Consider the following 13,699-nt stretch of genomic DNA (forward strand, 5'->3'; position numbering starts at 1 on the left):
GGAAGGGCAGAGCGCGTATACCGGAGAAGCCCCGGAGAGGGCATGTATACCAGAGAGGCCCCGGAGAGGCCCCGGGGAGGGCACGTACATAGAAACATGAGAACGTCCGGAACACCGGTGAGGCTTGGGCATGGTATTGGGGGTGGAAGGAGCCACGCGATGCCCTAGGGTGGGAGCACCAAGAGATATCCGTATAGGGCAAGAGCACCAGGTCCGAGAAGCCCAGGAAAGGCAGCCTCCCATTAATATTATATAGACAGCAAAGACATGGCAGACGAGGGTGCTAGGGGGAGACGAGGGTGCTAGAAGGGCAACTTGGCATGGTAGGGGCACCAGGAGAGATCGCAGCCACTCCTGTGCCCTGCCCCGTGACAATCTTACAACTGAACACTGAAAGAAAATTGGTATAATAGACATTTTTCACAGAAGTTGGATCTCCAAATTTTGGTGTCAAAATTCTTGATTAAAAAAAAAGAAATGTTTTATTTTTCAAATATATTTCCATTGAGTGAAAAAGTCTTTTGGTTTTTTTGGGGGGGAGGAAAGATATCATTTTGGCTGAAACTAACTAGCTCCCGTTTGTAACGATGTTAAGGAGAACAGTGTGGAATTGCTGGTATCTGGAGAATTTGGAAGAAGGGAATTATAATAGAATTTTTGAAAAATTCTAGATTTGTGGTTAGTCCTTTATTAAACTGCCAGCAAGGCTTGACTTTACTTGTCACAATACATAGATTACATGGGTTATGTAAAGACTAATTGGACCAGTTCTGTCACAACCCCCAATTACAAGAATATCTAAAAAGAACAAACATTTACAAAATAAAAAAGCAGAAAGAGACTCTATAATTCTATAAAGGATTAATATCTTAAGAGACCTTTATAATCCCAATAAGGAGGGATCTATTTTTAAGGAATAGTGGACACCTATGATATATAGCACTATTTTTGGTTCTATGGTCACAAAAGGGAAAAAATGATCCTTCAACAGATAATGAGGTAAAGTTTAGAAGAACAGCTTTCCTTGAAAAAAGCTATTTTAAAGCACAGCTCAATAATACACCTAATTTTACTGAACTGCTTCAGTGAGGATTTAAAGTCAAACATAGAATGTTTGGAAAAACACAGTTCGCCAGAAACAGCAGCTTGGAAAATTGGAGCATTGAAAAAAACATTTTGTATTTTGCCTGTGTGCCTGCTCATGGGCAGCACAGGCACTACTGACATTATGTATAAGCAGACCTGGGTGATTAGCCTTCAGCACCCACACAGCTCTATTGTTGTGTGCTTTAAACTGTACAATAAAGTGAGTAACTAGCATTCTGCACCACATTTCACTGCAATATGATTGCAGAGATGTCACTGGTTTTGGATAACACCAGCTCCTTATCACTCTGACTCAGCAAGCTATTTTGTCTGTCTGAATTGTTCTGGAGACCACAATGGATCCAGCATGAGGACATTTATTTTTTACCTGTATATTAAAGAATATTATTGCCATGCTTTTATTTTTTGATGGCTATATAAAATACAGATTCTTTCTAACAACATCAAAGAAATTCTCTGTCACAAATCAGAGTGGCAGTAGTGTTTCATAGTAGCTAGGGTCCGGAGGGACCTGATCAGATCATCTAGCCTGACCCCCGTGTTATGGTGAGAGTTTCTGAAAACAGCTCTGTTGGTAACAAAAACAGGATCAGGTCTTGTTGACCACTACACTGATAACATAAAACAATTTTAATGTTATTTTATGGACTGAAAATATGCTTAGGTACCTAATTCAATTTGTATAGAAGTCATCAAGAATCCCTACATTGACATAAGAGAATCAGATAATTTCCTAACAAGCCAATTCAGAAGCTGTCATTTCTGGATCCCATTATTGCCATTTTAAATTCTACTGGTTTCTGTATGATGTAATGCAGGGATGATGTGGCATAGGTAATCTACCTCTTAAGTGTGTGTGTGTGTGTCTTAAATCCAGGCACATTATTCACTCGTGGGGTTTCCACTGGCAAGAAAAGGGCTGCATGCAGCCCACAAGCTGCTGGTTAGACAGCCGTGGCTTATACAGATATATAGGTTTTTTTCAGTGTTCAGTGTTAGGCCCAGCACTATGTGGTATCTTTATTAATGATCTGGAAGAAATAGCATTCATCACATGAAGCAAAATACACTGATGATACCTATTTAGAGGTGTTATAAATAACAGTGAGCTCTAAAGGGTCCTAGAGAGGGTAAAAATCATGCAAATATTCAGTGGCAGGGAGATATCTGAGAAGCAGTAAGGCTGAAAAAGGCCCAGGGGTAGTGTGGGCAATGAGTTGGATATCAATTTACAATTCAATGTGCTAACAGAAAAAGTCCAGGCTGCATGTTTCTGGCCAGGGAGATGAATATCCCTCTCTACTGTGTTCTGGTGAGAGTGCTGTATTAATGCCCTGGACCTGGCAATAATAAAGAAAATGTCAGTAAATTGGAGAAAACACAAAACCAAAGCAATGAAAGAAACCAGTAAGGGTCTAATGAAACTGAATTAAGAGGAAAAGGTCAAAAAGCTATGTGGTTCCATTCAACAATGATTTGTGGCAGAAAAAGACAAAACAGCTGTTTAAAATATTAGAAGCGTATAAACATCACATAATGAAAAAGAATACTGGTGAGGGAGATGTTTGAGGAGAAGCTGTAATTCAGGAGCAATCAAGGAAAATTTAGATGATGTGAAGACAATATTCCCCACCATGAAGTTCATTGACCTGCTGAATGTTCTCCAGGAAAGGAGTGAGAGGCCCATCATTAGGGACTTTGAAAATGAGGTTGGATAAGGAACTAGGGAACTACACCAGAAAAAAATCCTGCATCAATAAGAGTATCTAAAAGATGACCTGGCAGATGACTTTCCATTCCTAATTTGTACAGCTGTCTAATTTTGATTGATAAAACCCACTGTATGCAAAAAGCTTTTATAGGAAAATCAGAGTAAAAGTCTGTGGAAAGAAGGTCTGCAGCAGTAATTCATTTTAAATCAATTTTGCTCTGTCCTAATCGTGTATAGCTTCTCTGTATAACTCCACAGCAACTTTGAGCTCCGCTCACTGGGGAACAAAAATAGAACGGTACTGACGGATAATTTCCATACACCAACATGCCCTAATCTGCTGGCACCAGGAAGGAGCTGTTCTCACTAAATGACTAATGCAATCCCTCTCCACCTGTGTAAACGGATGAATGCTTGGTTTTCTTCCTACTCCAGTCTGCAGTATCTTGCTACCTGATTAATTATATAAGATATTCTTGAAGCTGTATTATACAGTGCAAAGCATAATTGAAACCAGGGATAACATATTATAGTGAAGGCTATATCTGTGCTTCCATTAATACAAACTGTTCTTAAGAGTGGTTTGCAATTCACTCCGAGATTAAATTTAACATAAAAGATCTCAGCCCAAGGGAGGATTTTTTTTCATTATGAAATTAAAAAAAAAATCACTTTAGGTATTCTGAAGATATAGATTTGCAATTTGAATAGAAGTTTTGATTTTAAACTACCTTTTTATATGCCTGTAACTGGAAAAAAAAGCTTAGTTTCTCTATACAAGTTTGGGCAAGCAATTAGTCTTTGATGAGAGCTAGCTGTAAAGAATATTTTTATGGGGGAGAGGGACAAGTGAATAGCTTCCTATATGTTGGAATTGTTGTGTGTTAAAATTTTAGAACACCAACCTATAGTGTAATTGCAACATCAAATAAACCTCAAATTCTAAGCTATTGTGAAAGGCTCCATTTTAAAAAGGCTCCTATATATGCATTTACTTAGGAAACCATAAATATTTTTGAGCTGCTATAATCTTTGGGGAAAGTATGGCATTTCTTAAAAATTAATAAATTACTAAAATATGTTTTTTTAATGCCTCATTCAACTTCCAGTCCTGAGGAAAAAAAGACAGAGTTCTACTCAGTCTAGATGGCCCATTATTTCAGTGTAGTTAGGATATCACAGCTAACGGCACATGGAAGAGAGATACCGCAAATAGAAAGTACTCTGTCTGGCTGTCTTTGACCCCCCAGTCAGAATGAGCAGGTAACCATTTTCAGCTGAGCTGATTGGGAGTAAACCATTGGCACAAGACTGAAGTCACACTTGAACTCATCTCTAGACCAATACCCCAACACCTCACTCCCTCTGGTTGCATGCCCTCTTGCTCTTGTAACAGTTACAGAAAAAGAAGGAATGGCAATTTTTGAACCATAGCCACAGCCAACATTTATGGAGCTCTAATAGGTATAGACTTTCATTAGGGTTGAGAGTGACGTGGTTGACAAACAGACATGCCTCTACAGCTGACTGAGAATGAAATCAGAAAAGGAAGGAAAGAGAGAAATCTGAGTTCAGAAGAAGATTTAAAAATAAAATCTGGAAGCATTTTCAGGCAAAAATTCATATCATGCTTTTCCCTTTCTATTTCTCATTTTCATTTCAATTCTTGTATGATAGGTCAAAAGAAGATGGGATTGCGCTCTACTTCTGCACTGCCTGGTGCCTGAGTACCTTTTTGACAACTACTGTTTTACAGTATATTTCTTTTCCCCTTTCCTGTTCTCTCTTGTTACCACCTTATCTCTTATTTTCATATCATGGGTCTTAAATTTATATTTCTAATTTCTATTCCTGTCCTTTTAATTTTTAGTTTCTTCCTCTCTCCCCTTTGGTGTTTCTGATTTTGCCTTTCAAGTGTGTTTGCTTGTTGCTTCTACCTATATCTTTTCTGTGCCTACACTCTTCTCATTTATCTCATATTCCTGTCTGTAATAATATTCTCCTGAATCTAGACCTTCTCAACCACATATCAGAACTGTGGTTGATGAGGTCTAGAAGGTCTCAATGTATTACTGTATTGAGTTAGTTAATTTAATGATGCAAACAACTTCCAAGGTGCTGTATCCATAGGATGGATATGGCTTCCAGGAGGCTACATCAAGCGGTATGTCTATATCCATAGAACTCTCAGGATCAGGGACTAGAAAATCAATATGGGGAATGAGAGATGGCAAACTGAATCCCAGGATGGGATATATCAAACCAGATGAAGGGGATCCCATATTTAAAGAGAACATTGAAGAAAGAATATGACAAATGAATATGTTGAACGCTTGTCTAACTTTATCCCAACTTCATAGTTGGTCCAATAAAAGGTATCACCCTAAGAAATCCTTGGCTATCATATAATTTCTGGATCACCATGGCTACAACATCACTCTTATACTACCACAGCATGGAAGTTATATATTTTGGAGATTGTTTGCATAGATCTGCTTCTCCTTCCTCTTTAAGTCTTCCTAACCTTCCTCTGTATCAAAGTGGTTGAGAACACTGCTTCACTTCAAAGCAATTTGGTTTTAATGAGCACAGCACTTTAAACGTGCACTTTCAAAACAAAAACCATTCCATGAGAGTACATTCAGAGAGGTTTCTTCATTAAACTAAAAACACTTTGAACTGAAATAACATGCTCCAAGATACTTTGATGCCAAGATAGTAGAGTCATCTTCAATCCATATATATGAGGAAGGTGTGGGAGATTAGCCAGATGTTAAATTACTCTGCAGAAGAAATTTAGCGGTGCATGAACATGCCTGCCATGTGTTTACAAGTATTATGTGGTATGTACTTGCATGTTTATAATCTGCAGACTCCTAAATGTACATGCTTTTGAGAAATCCTTCTGTGTAACTATTATAACACTATCAAAAAACTTTTTTTTGGAGGGATACAATTCTTCTCTGTAATACAAACCATATAATTGTTTTCCATAAAATGTTTTTTTCTTAAAAGAAAACATTAGTTAGATACTAGAGTTTCTAGTAAATTAGAGTGAAGCCTACGACAGAAAGAAGAGTCAGGTTTTTATGATATATGTCTCATATATTTGACCTGAATTGCTGTTATGAAAAAGCTGATACCCCTTGTTCTGCATGGAACATTATTGGAGGTTTGTAAACACAGAAACCTTAATGTTATTCCCTGGTAGCAAAATACCTTCAATTTTCAAGTATATTATTTATTTTCTGTTATGATAGGTATGTTTGCACAGTATAAGACATTTGTTTGGTAAAAGCCAAGATTCTGATTTTCAGTAATAAGTGTGAAAAGGAATGTTAAAGTAAATGCTATGTTTTGTTAAGGTATTTTAGCTACTAGCTTGAGTTTTTAAAATTTAGCATCAATGCTAGCTCAATCGCATGGCCTGTAATACTTGTACCCATGAAAAAAACAAAAATAAATAACAGCAGGATATACAGAAACTACACTATAGGTTTATATGAATTTGTTACCACCAGGCATGGTTATTTTTGTGGTTTTGAATATTTGTGGGTGAAAAACTGCATCCACAAATCAGAAATGTAATCAAAACCTGAATCCTCCTGAAAATGGACTCTTAAAACTACTTCTGTACTGTGCTAAATAACTTCCCAGTTAACCAATCTAATTGCTTTATAAACAAACTTTCTTTCTTGTATTATGCATTCAATAATTACTGACCTTAATTGTTAAAATTTTGAATTTGACATAGGTCACAAATTATCAAGTGTACTTTCCGTACCTTATAACTGATGATTACCTTATAATTACATGGTAAAAATAATAGTGTGGCAGATGAATTACAGCAAGCGCATTACAATATCAGGGATTAAAGTAAGGAGGAGTGTACAGGAACTCAACTCATGTGTTGAATTTGCAAGAAGAAGTCTCCTCGACTTGAAGCATTCCCCCTCACTCTAACTGGTGACTGAAGAACCTGAAGTGGGAGCTCCCTGATAGAGGAGCTTCTGGATGTCAGCCAGCCCTTTCCTGATCTTGGTAGAACAGCAGCAGTATCTAATTGGGGAGGAAGGTTTTCTCATTTCTATTTGCATACTCTGTCTATGAAAAGCAGGGTGGGAGACAAATATCACTTCTCTCCCCTCTGTAAGTAAAAGCAGATTGATAACATCTAACAGAGTTTTACTTTAAATCTGAGTTTTGAAATGTCATAAGATATTCAACACAGAGGAAGAGGGCATTGGATAAAAGATAGAAGAAACTCCTCCACATCCTTACGTAAATTTGCCTTTACATCAATAAAGTTTCATCCAACTAGTCAAATGTAATCAATGACATCTGTAGGAATCTACCTTGACTTCTTCCTACACACACTTTTTTTTGGTTAGCTATAGACCTGTTAGGAGTTCTGATATTCATTAGCATATACTTATTTTTGGCCCCTCGTTTTACATATGCTCTACATACTGTTGAAAACCATGATAAGAGCACAAAAGACAAGGCAGTTTCTCATTTTAGTCACTGTGTACCACTACAGCCTCTATGTTCTCCTATGTCTAAATTACATGTTAATTATTTTGGGTTCAATAAAATATTGTTTATAGAATTCTAGTAGTCTAAAGAATTCAGAATTGCAAGTGCAATTGTATATATTTGCCAAATGTCTTGGTAATAATATGAATTGAAAAGCTTTTCTAAATGAAATAAATGTTTTAGAATCTAAAGGAGTAGAACAATATACTTACAGACTTCAATATGTATTTTCAAAGTAGCCGCAGGAACTGGGCCTATAAAAATGGGAAGTGTGCCTGAACACTGGATAACTTGACACATCTTTGTAGCCTAGTGGTAATGTCACTCTTTTCAAAGGCATATTCTTTTTTTGCTTTCTCCCTTGGTACCATGACTCTTGCACAGCAAGTATATTTAGATGTGCAGTGTTCAGCCTGAATCAGGTGCCTAAGTTCTGGAGAGGAACAGGATATCTCTGTCTTTAATATGTCATATTTGATGCACTTAAGCCACCTCTAGGCTTTCTGAATCATACTCTGGTGGTGTTTATATCTACTCATTCTCTGAACAGAACACCTAGACACCTAAACTTGGTCAACTTGGATTGCTCCCTGGAGGTGCTTAAATTTCTCCACTGACTGTAATATCAAGGCCTCTACACCTATTCAAATTGGACTCCTGTCTCAGAGTGAGATGCCTACATTTTAGGCACTGGACTACTTAAAATGCATACAAAATTAAGTTAAATTTATGCTCTGATTTATGCATGCATTCAACTGGGTGCACCTGAAAAAAAATTAAGACATTTGTCAAAGATTGTATACCTACATTTTAATACAGCTTGTAAAACAGTCATCATTCCTTTGCTTATCTAACAAGCCCTATATTCAATAATTGTTTTCTTTTAATTTATTTACTTACTGTATGTGTTGCATACAACAGTTTGTGATGTTACAAGCACATTACTATAGAAAGTGAAAGAAATGTTTTGTTTTCAAAGCCTGCACAGGCATCTCTTGAGAAGGGAAACTCATATGCTGCCCATATTCTTTGGTTGATATAAATGTAAAACTCCTACTGACATCACTGACGGTTTGCATAAAGACGGCAGTATCTGATCTTTATGTAATAAGTAAAGAGAAAGTAGTTTTCACATATACAGTGATTAAAACCTACAGACTGGGTCTGGTAACGTTTTGGCATCTCTTTAAGAAAATGGGTCAGTTTACTTTTACACCCAGATTGATACCTAGGATACTCTGCAAGACATGTATCAGCACCTGCTGTGCATATCAATTGTACACGTGTCTGCACATGAGCACCTATACATGCAACGTGGATTACTGCATGGAGAGATACCATAGACCTGTGAACAAAATCATATCCAATATCCTAATTTGTTGGTAAAGCTTTATACACATTAAATGATAAATATAAATAAGAAATACTCTCTCTATAATTTTGCCTTCATTTAGATTTTTCTTTTCTCATAGGAGCTCAGAGTAATCCAATGGAAATTATTTTGTAGATCAATAAATACTTTGCAGCATAGATGAATTTTTTAGATTCCAAGATAGTATAATTCCATACTGAATAATTTAGGAACTTTACTTTGATATTTTTTCTAATTCTGACTGCTTTTAATATCATTTTATAGGACTGCAAACAGCAATACATAATTCTAAACAGTAATTTAGTCTTAATTATGATATGACCAGTACCCTTCAAATATAAACACGATTGTACTAAAGAAGCCACAACACTATTTTACTATACAATTAGAACAACTGAGCATGAAATTTGTTTATGTATCACTGACCTCTAAGGAACTCATTGATATCGTGGATCCAGTTTCACTTCTTGATAACCCTGCGTTGTCATCTAACTCTGAAGCTATGAAGTTCTTTACAGCTGTGCGGGGCTCAAAGGGCAAATTTTGCATATGTTCCTGCGTGGGAAGATGCTGATCTAAATTTATATTAAATTGGTCCATTACAGAGGCATTCATATTGAATTCTGGGTTAACTTTGTAGTGCAACAGCCTTTCATGAGGCAAGGTATCCATGCCTATATTCATTTTGTTTTCATCTTTCAGTGATGGCTGGGTGCTTACAGAGCCTCTGGGCATAACAATATAGTCACTTTCCATCATTCGGTCTTGAGGATGGACTATGTCCATATCCGCACCTCTCAAGTTATCATCAGTACATAAATAAACAGTCCTCCGCAATTCACTGTTGTCTTTTTTCAAACACTGATTGGCAAGCTCGCTCATACTCATAGGCATATGGAGGCCTGTGGGCTGCTGAATGATGACTTTGGAAATGATGTTTCCAGGCAATGTTGAGTAGCTCATTCCTTCAGGGTTGGCTCCTTTCTCCTCTTCATCATCATTTAGTGATATTCTAGAGAGTGTTCCTGTTATTGTAGCTGCTCTACACGGTCCAATGTCTTTATGTAGAACTGTGAATAAGAGAACAGGATTCTAATAACAAGAAATTAGTTCTGGTTGCTGCTGCTCCTTCGACAGTGTTATGCTTTTGTTTACCCATATTACCTCCATGAGTATGGTTCTGGTTCTCTTTTTCTATCCATTTAATAACTTTGTTTTGTTTCCATACATATGACCTTAAAAGGGGCTTTATTTAATCAGTTTCTTCTAATCTACAGTATGTAACTGACTTGGATCTCTGCCTTAGATTGGATTATTTATATAGATTAAAATCAGTACTTCATTTATTTCTATTTCCTAACATAGCTCTTAGGTAACATACAGTTTAAGCAGAAGTCTGTTATGCGGAGCTTGTTTAAAGCCTTCCAAAAAAATAGTCTTTATGGTATCTGTGCTGTTTTTATCAACTCTCTATAACCCCTTGGTCTACATGTGGCTTGCTTTAAGTGGTGTGACTGTAGATTGGGAGCAGTGTGTACAGGTGTTTGCTGGTGCTGGTAACCTGGGTGGGAGGAAGGGCAGGAGAGATCACTAGAGTCTAGCTGGTCTGGGGGTGGGGGGTGATGGGACTGGGGCAGCAGATCTATGTGGGGGGTGGAGTGGTTGGTGGGTGCACGGGTTGGCGGGGGTGCATTGTTTGTCCAGAGATAGGAAGGATCAGGGAGCTAAAAATAACCAGTCAGGGTTGGAGGTGTAGACAGAATGCAATCCCAGGGCTGAAGCGGGGAATTGGGGTTTCCCAGTCCAGGGACTGTGCTCTGAATGTGTGCAGACATTTGCTAGATAAGGTTAACCCATTTCTACTCAGCTGAACTAGCTTACATTGCGCCCACCATTTTTTCACCTCCTTTAACCTCCTTGAATGTCTGCACAGATGAGCATATGTGTTTTCCTCACTTTGCTCCTAAATGTTCTTTTCCACTCAATTCTGCAACCCTCCTATATTAAATTATTTTGTGAATGCATGTAACACTCAACGAAATAAGACAAGTAAACCTCTTACATCAATGAGATGTATTTCACTGTACCTGAAAAGTCTCTATATTATATAAACATTTATAATAAAACAGCCATTCTCTACTTTCAATGAAGGTCTCTCCGGTCAATGTTATAGCAGTGTTCAATATTTTATGGGGCACAGTTCCATTACAAAAGTTATCAATCTCTTCATTGTCTACAAACCATTCAGGTGCATTAAAATGCCCAATCAAGAGTTGGGAAAAATGTATCCAGCCCTGTAACACTGTCATGAAGGTTTGTTTTTTAAAAAAATGTAAAGACTTGGTCTTAGGACCTGAAGTGTCCACAAAATAAAAAAAAAGCAATTTAAAAAGTAATGCTGGCAGTCTTTTATTTGCATATGACCATTCCCCTCTTTCCTTTTTAAAGGTATGTATTAAAATATAATAGCTCTGGCATGGTCACCCAAATTAGGATCGTGTGGGTTAGATAATGAGAGGTCCAGAATTACCCAAAGTGGTACATTTAGTCCATTTTCTGTATCCTGAGGCTCATGATGCCCCAGATGCTACTGTATGTGTCAGTTCCCTGATATGAAGAATAATAATCCCCTCACTAAAACATCCCATTGTATTAAATCATACATGATTGTGTCTAATTTTTCAATTACAAGAATGAATTATTTGCCTAAAGCAAAGATACGTAAGTGAGAACTTGGGGCTTTTTAATGATCCAATACCATTACATAGCAAAAATGAAAAATAAAAATAAAGTCTATTTTAGGTACTGCAAAGGGGTTATTACACTGTTACTAATCACACATGTCAAGCTACCTCAGCCAGTCACCTACTGTTAAATCTTTCTTTATAAGAAACTGAATTTTAATATCTTAATTCTGCACTGTGAAGCCCACTCATGTTTGCATTAAGAGCATCTTTCTTAAGGGTATCCTCACCATGACTTTCTGTACTGCTTAGCTTACAAATGCATCTACACAGATTAAGACTTTTCACGATGCAAGTGATAGGAATGCATTTATTTCTATATTTCATTGTTTTGCCTCATCCAAAGTACATCAGTAGTAGTAAACATTAGTAAATAAGGAAAAAATATTCATTGTGAAAAATATATCAGAACATTTCCGATGGAATGCAAAGATAATTCATTTTTCTTTTTTTTATATTTAAACTTTGCTGACTGGATAAATTACTGAAGAATAGTGTTTTTAACATGCACAAGCAGAAAGAAGCTGACCCAATTATAATTCAGAGTGCTGAGATGCTGTAGCATAATAATTTGTACCTATAATGTGGAATTAAAAATACATTTTTATTTTCTGCTACTGTGCTGCTTAATCTGCTGTAAACTTTAGATAGATCTTGAGAAAGTTACCCTCTTTAGGACACACACTGATTGATGTTGCCTCTGTATATTGTCTGCATTGATTTAAAAGTGCCCTTTAGAAAACCAATTTTCTGTGCTTTGTTTGCATGGCTGTTTCATATTTTGCATGTTAATGGAGAAGTAATTTTTTTTGTTCGTGTCAAGTTGACAGCACCTGTTTTCTAAGGTACAAAAATACTTGTGGAATGCTTATCAATTAACTGAATTCTATTAAAAGATACTTGGATGATCTTATTTTACAGTGAGAACATTATATCTGTGTAGTGGCATCGCTGCTGTAAAAAAATAAAAGAATTTTTTTTTTGTAATGAGGTAAACCCAGATATTTTTTGTTTCTTTCCTTTATTTCCCAATGACAAGAATGTATCTCTTTCTAATACATACTGTTCCAATACTCTTACCTGACCGACAAGCAATGTCCACATCTTTTTCAAAATCTGTCTGTAACAAGAACAATGAAACAAGACTTTTATTATTAACTAAAAACTAAACTGCAATATTGTCTGCCAACCTATGTTTCCAAATTGTCCTAGTTACAGAGTCATAGTATCTTATAAATGGTTTCCTGTTGCTAGGAAGATGGATTTTATTGTTTTATAACAGTAGAGTAATACAACATTTCCTAAAGTATAACTAGGTTGTTTTCAAAGTATGCTGCCTGACTGGAAAAAAAGTATAAAATAGATGGAAATACTGTATGTAATTTTGGTACGATGATACAGTGTATAATTTCATATTTACTTGAAAGAGAATTTTCTAATATGCCATAGAAGGGTTATTTTAAAGGAAGCTTTTCAAAGTGATTACATAAAGAGGAGAAAAGAACCTGGACCACATATTATCATGAGTAATCTTCATTAAATTAATTGACTATCTGAAATATTCTTATTAAATGTAGTATTTGTTATCTTACATTCTATATATCCCTGCAACTAAAGTAAGCTCATTACCCCCATTAAAGGAGCTATTATTCATCTGAGGGGAAAAAGAGCCTGTCAGATTTAAGAATAAAGCGTGAATACTTAAAAATCCAAGGTCACCCTTCACAGTTATATAAATACTATTTAACTTGGAACAGAGTCTAAGTACATTTCAGTTTTGCCATCATAGTTTGTACAGCTTTATTGATGCGCATATATTAAATAACATAATGATAAATTGTTTCCACATAAAAGGCATTTTTACAAAAAGTTGTTTAATTAAGGCCAACTCTTTCTTGTGGTATCCAAACACTGACTTCCTTTGCTCCAACAGTTCTTTCAAAGGTATTTCTTAGGAGAGCATTGCATCTTCTAGGACCTGGCCATGTTTGTTGAGAAACTCCCAATATCATCAGTGAGGTCAGTTTTTGGCACTACTATACATTAAGGCTCTGTAAAGCTTCAGGTGCTGATTTGATTCAGGGGAGATTTGGCCCAATTTGGTGCCTGAATCTCCAAATCCGAATCAAATCAGGAGACCAATAAAAAGGCCTGAAACTATTTGAAGCCTCTGAATCGATTTGGAAAAGATTTGGAGAAAGATTCAGAGATTCAGTCCTTGCTCACCGT

The 13,699-nt window shown here is 36.4% G+C and overlaps 1 protein-coding gene across 4 annotated transcripts in view; it reads right to left on the reverse strand.

Moving 5' to 3' along the window:
- The window catches only part of ADGRB3 (adhesion G protein-coupled receptor B3), a 941,101-nt gene that overhangs the window by 29,282 nt on the left and 898,120 nt on the right, over positions 1-13,699 (reverse strand). For all 4 annotated transcript variants that reach the window (XM_019520508.1, XM_019520507.1, XM_019520505.1 and 1 more), the window contains 2 exons: positions 12,551-12,590; positions 9,153-9,796 (listed from right to left, as the gene is read on the reverse strand). In XM_019520508.1, the coding sequence (XP_019376053.1) occupies positions 9,153-9,796; positions 12,551-12,590 (684 nt within the window). The remainder of the gene's footprint in view (positions 1-9,152; positions 9,797-12,550; positions 12,591-13,699) is intronic.

This window comes from Gavialis gangeticus, unplaced genomic scaffold (genome assembly GCF_001723915.1).
Source record: "Gavialis gangeticus isolate Ggan-Ray unplaced genomic scaffold, GavGan_comp1, whole genome shotgun sequence".
NCBI classification, from domain to species: domain Eukaryota; kingdom Metazoa; phylum Chordata; order Crocodylia; family Gavialidae; genus Gavialis; species Gavialis gangeticus.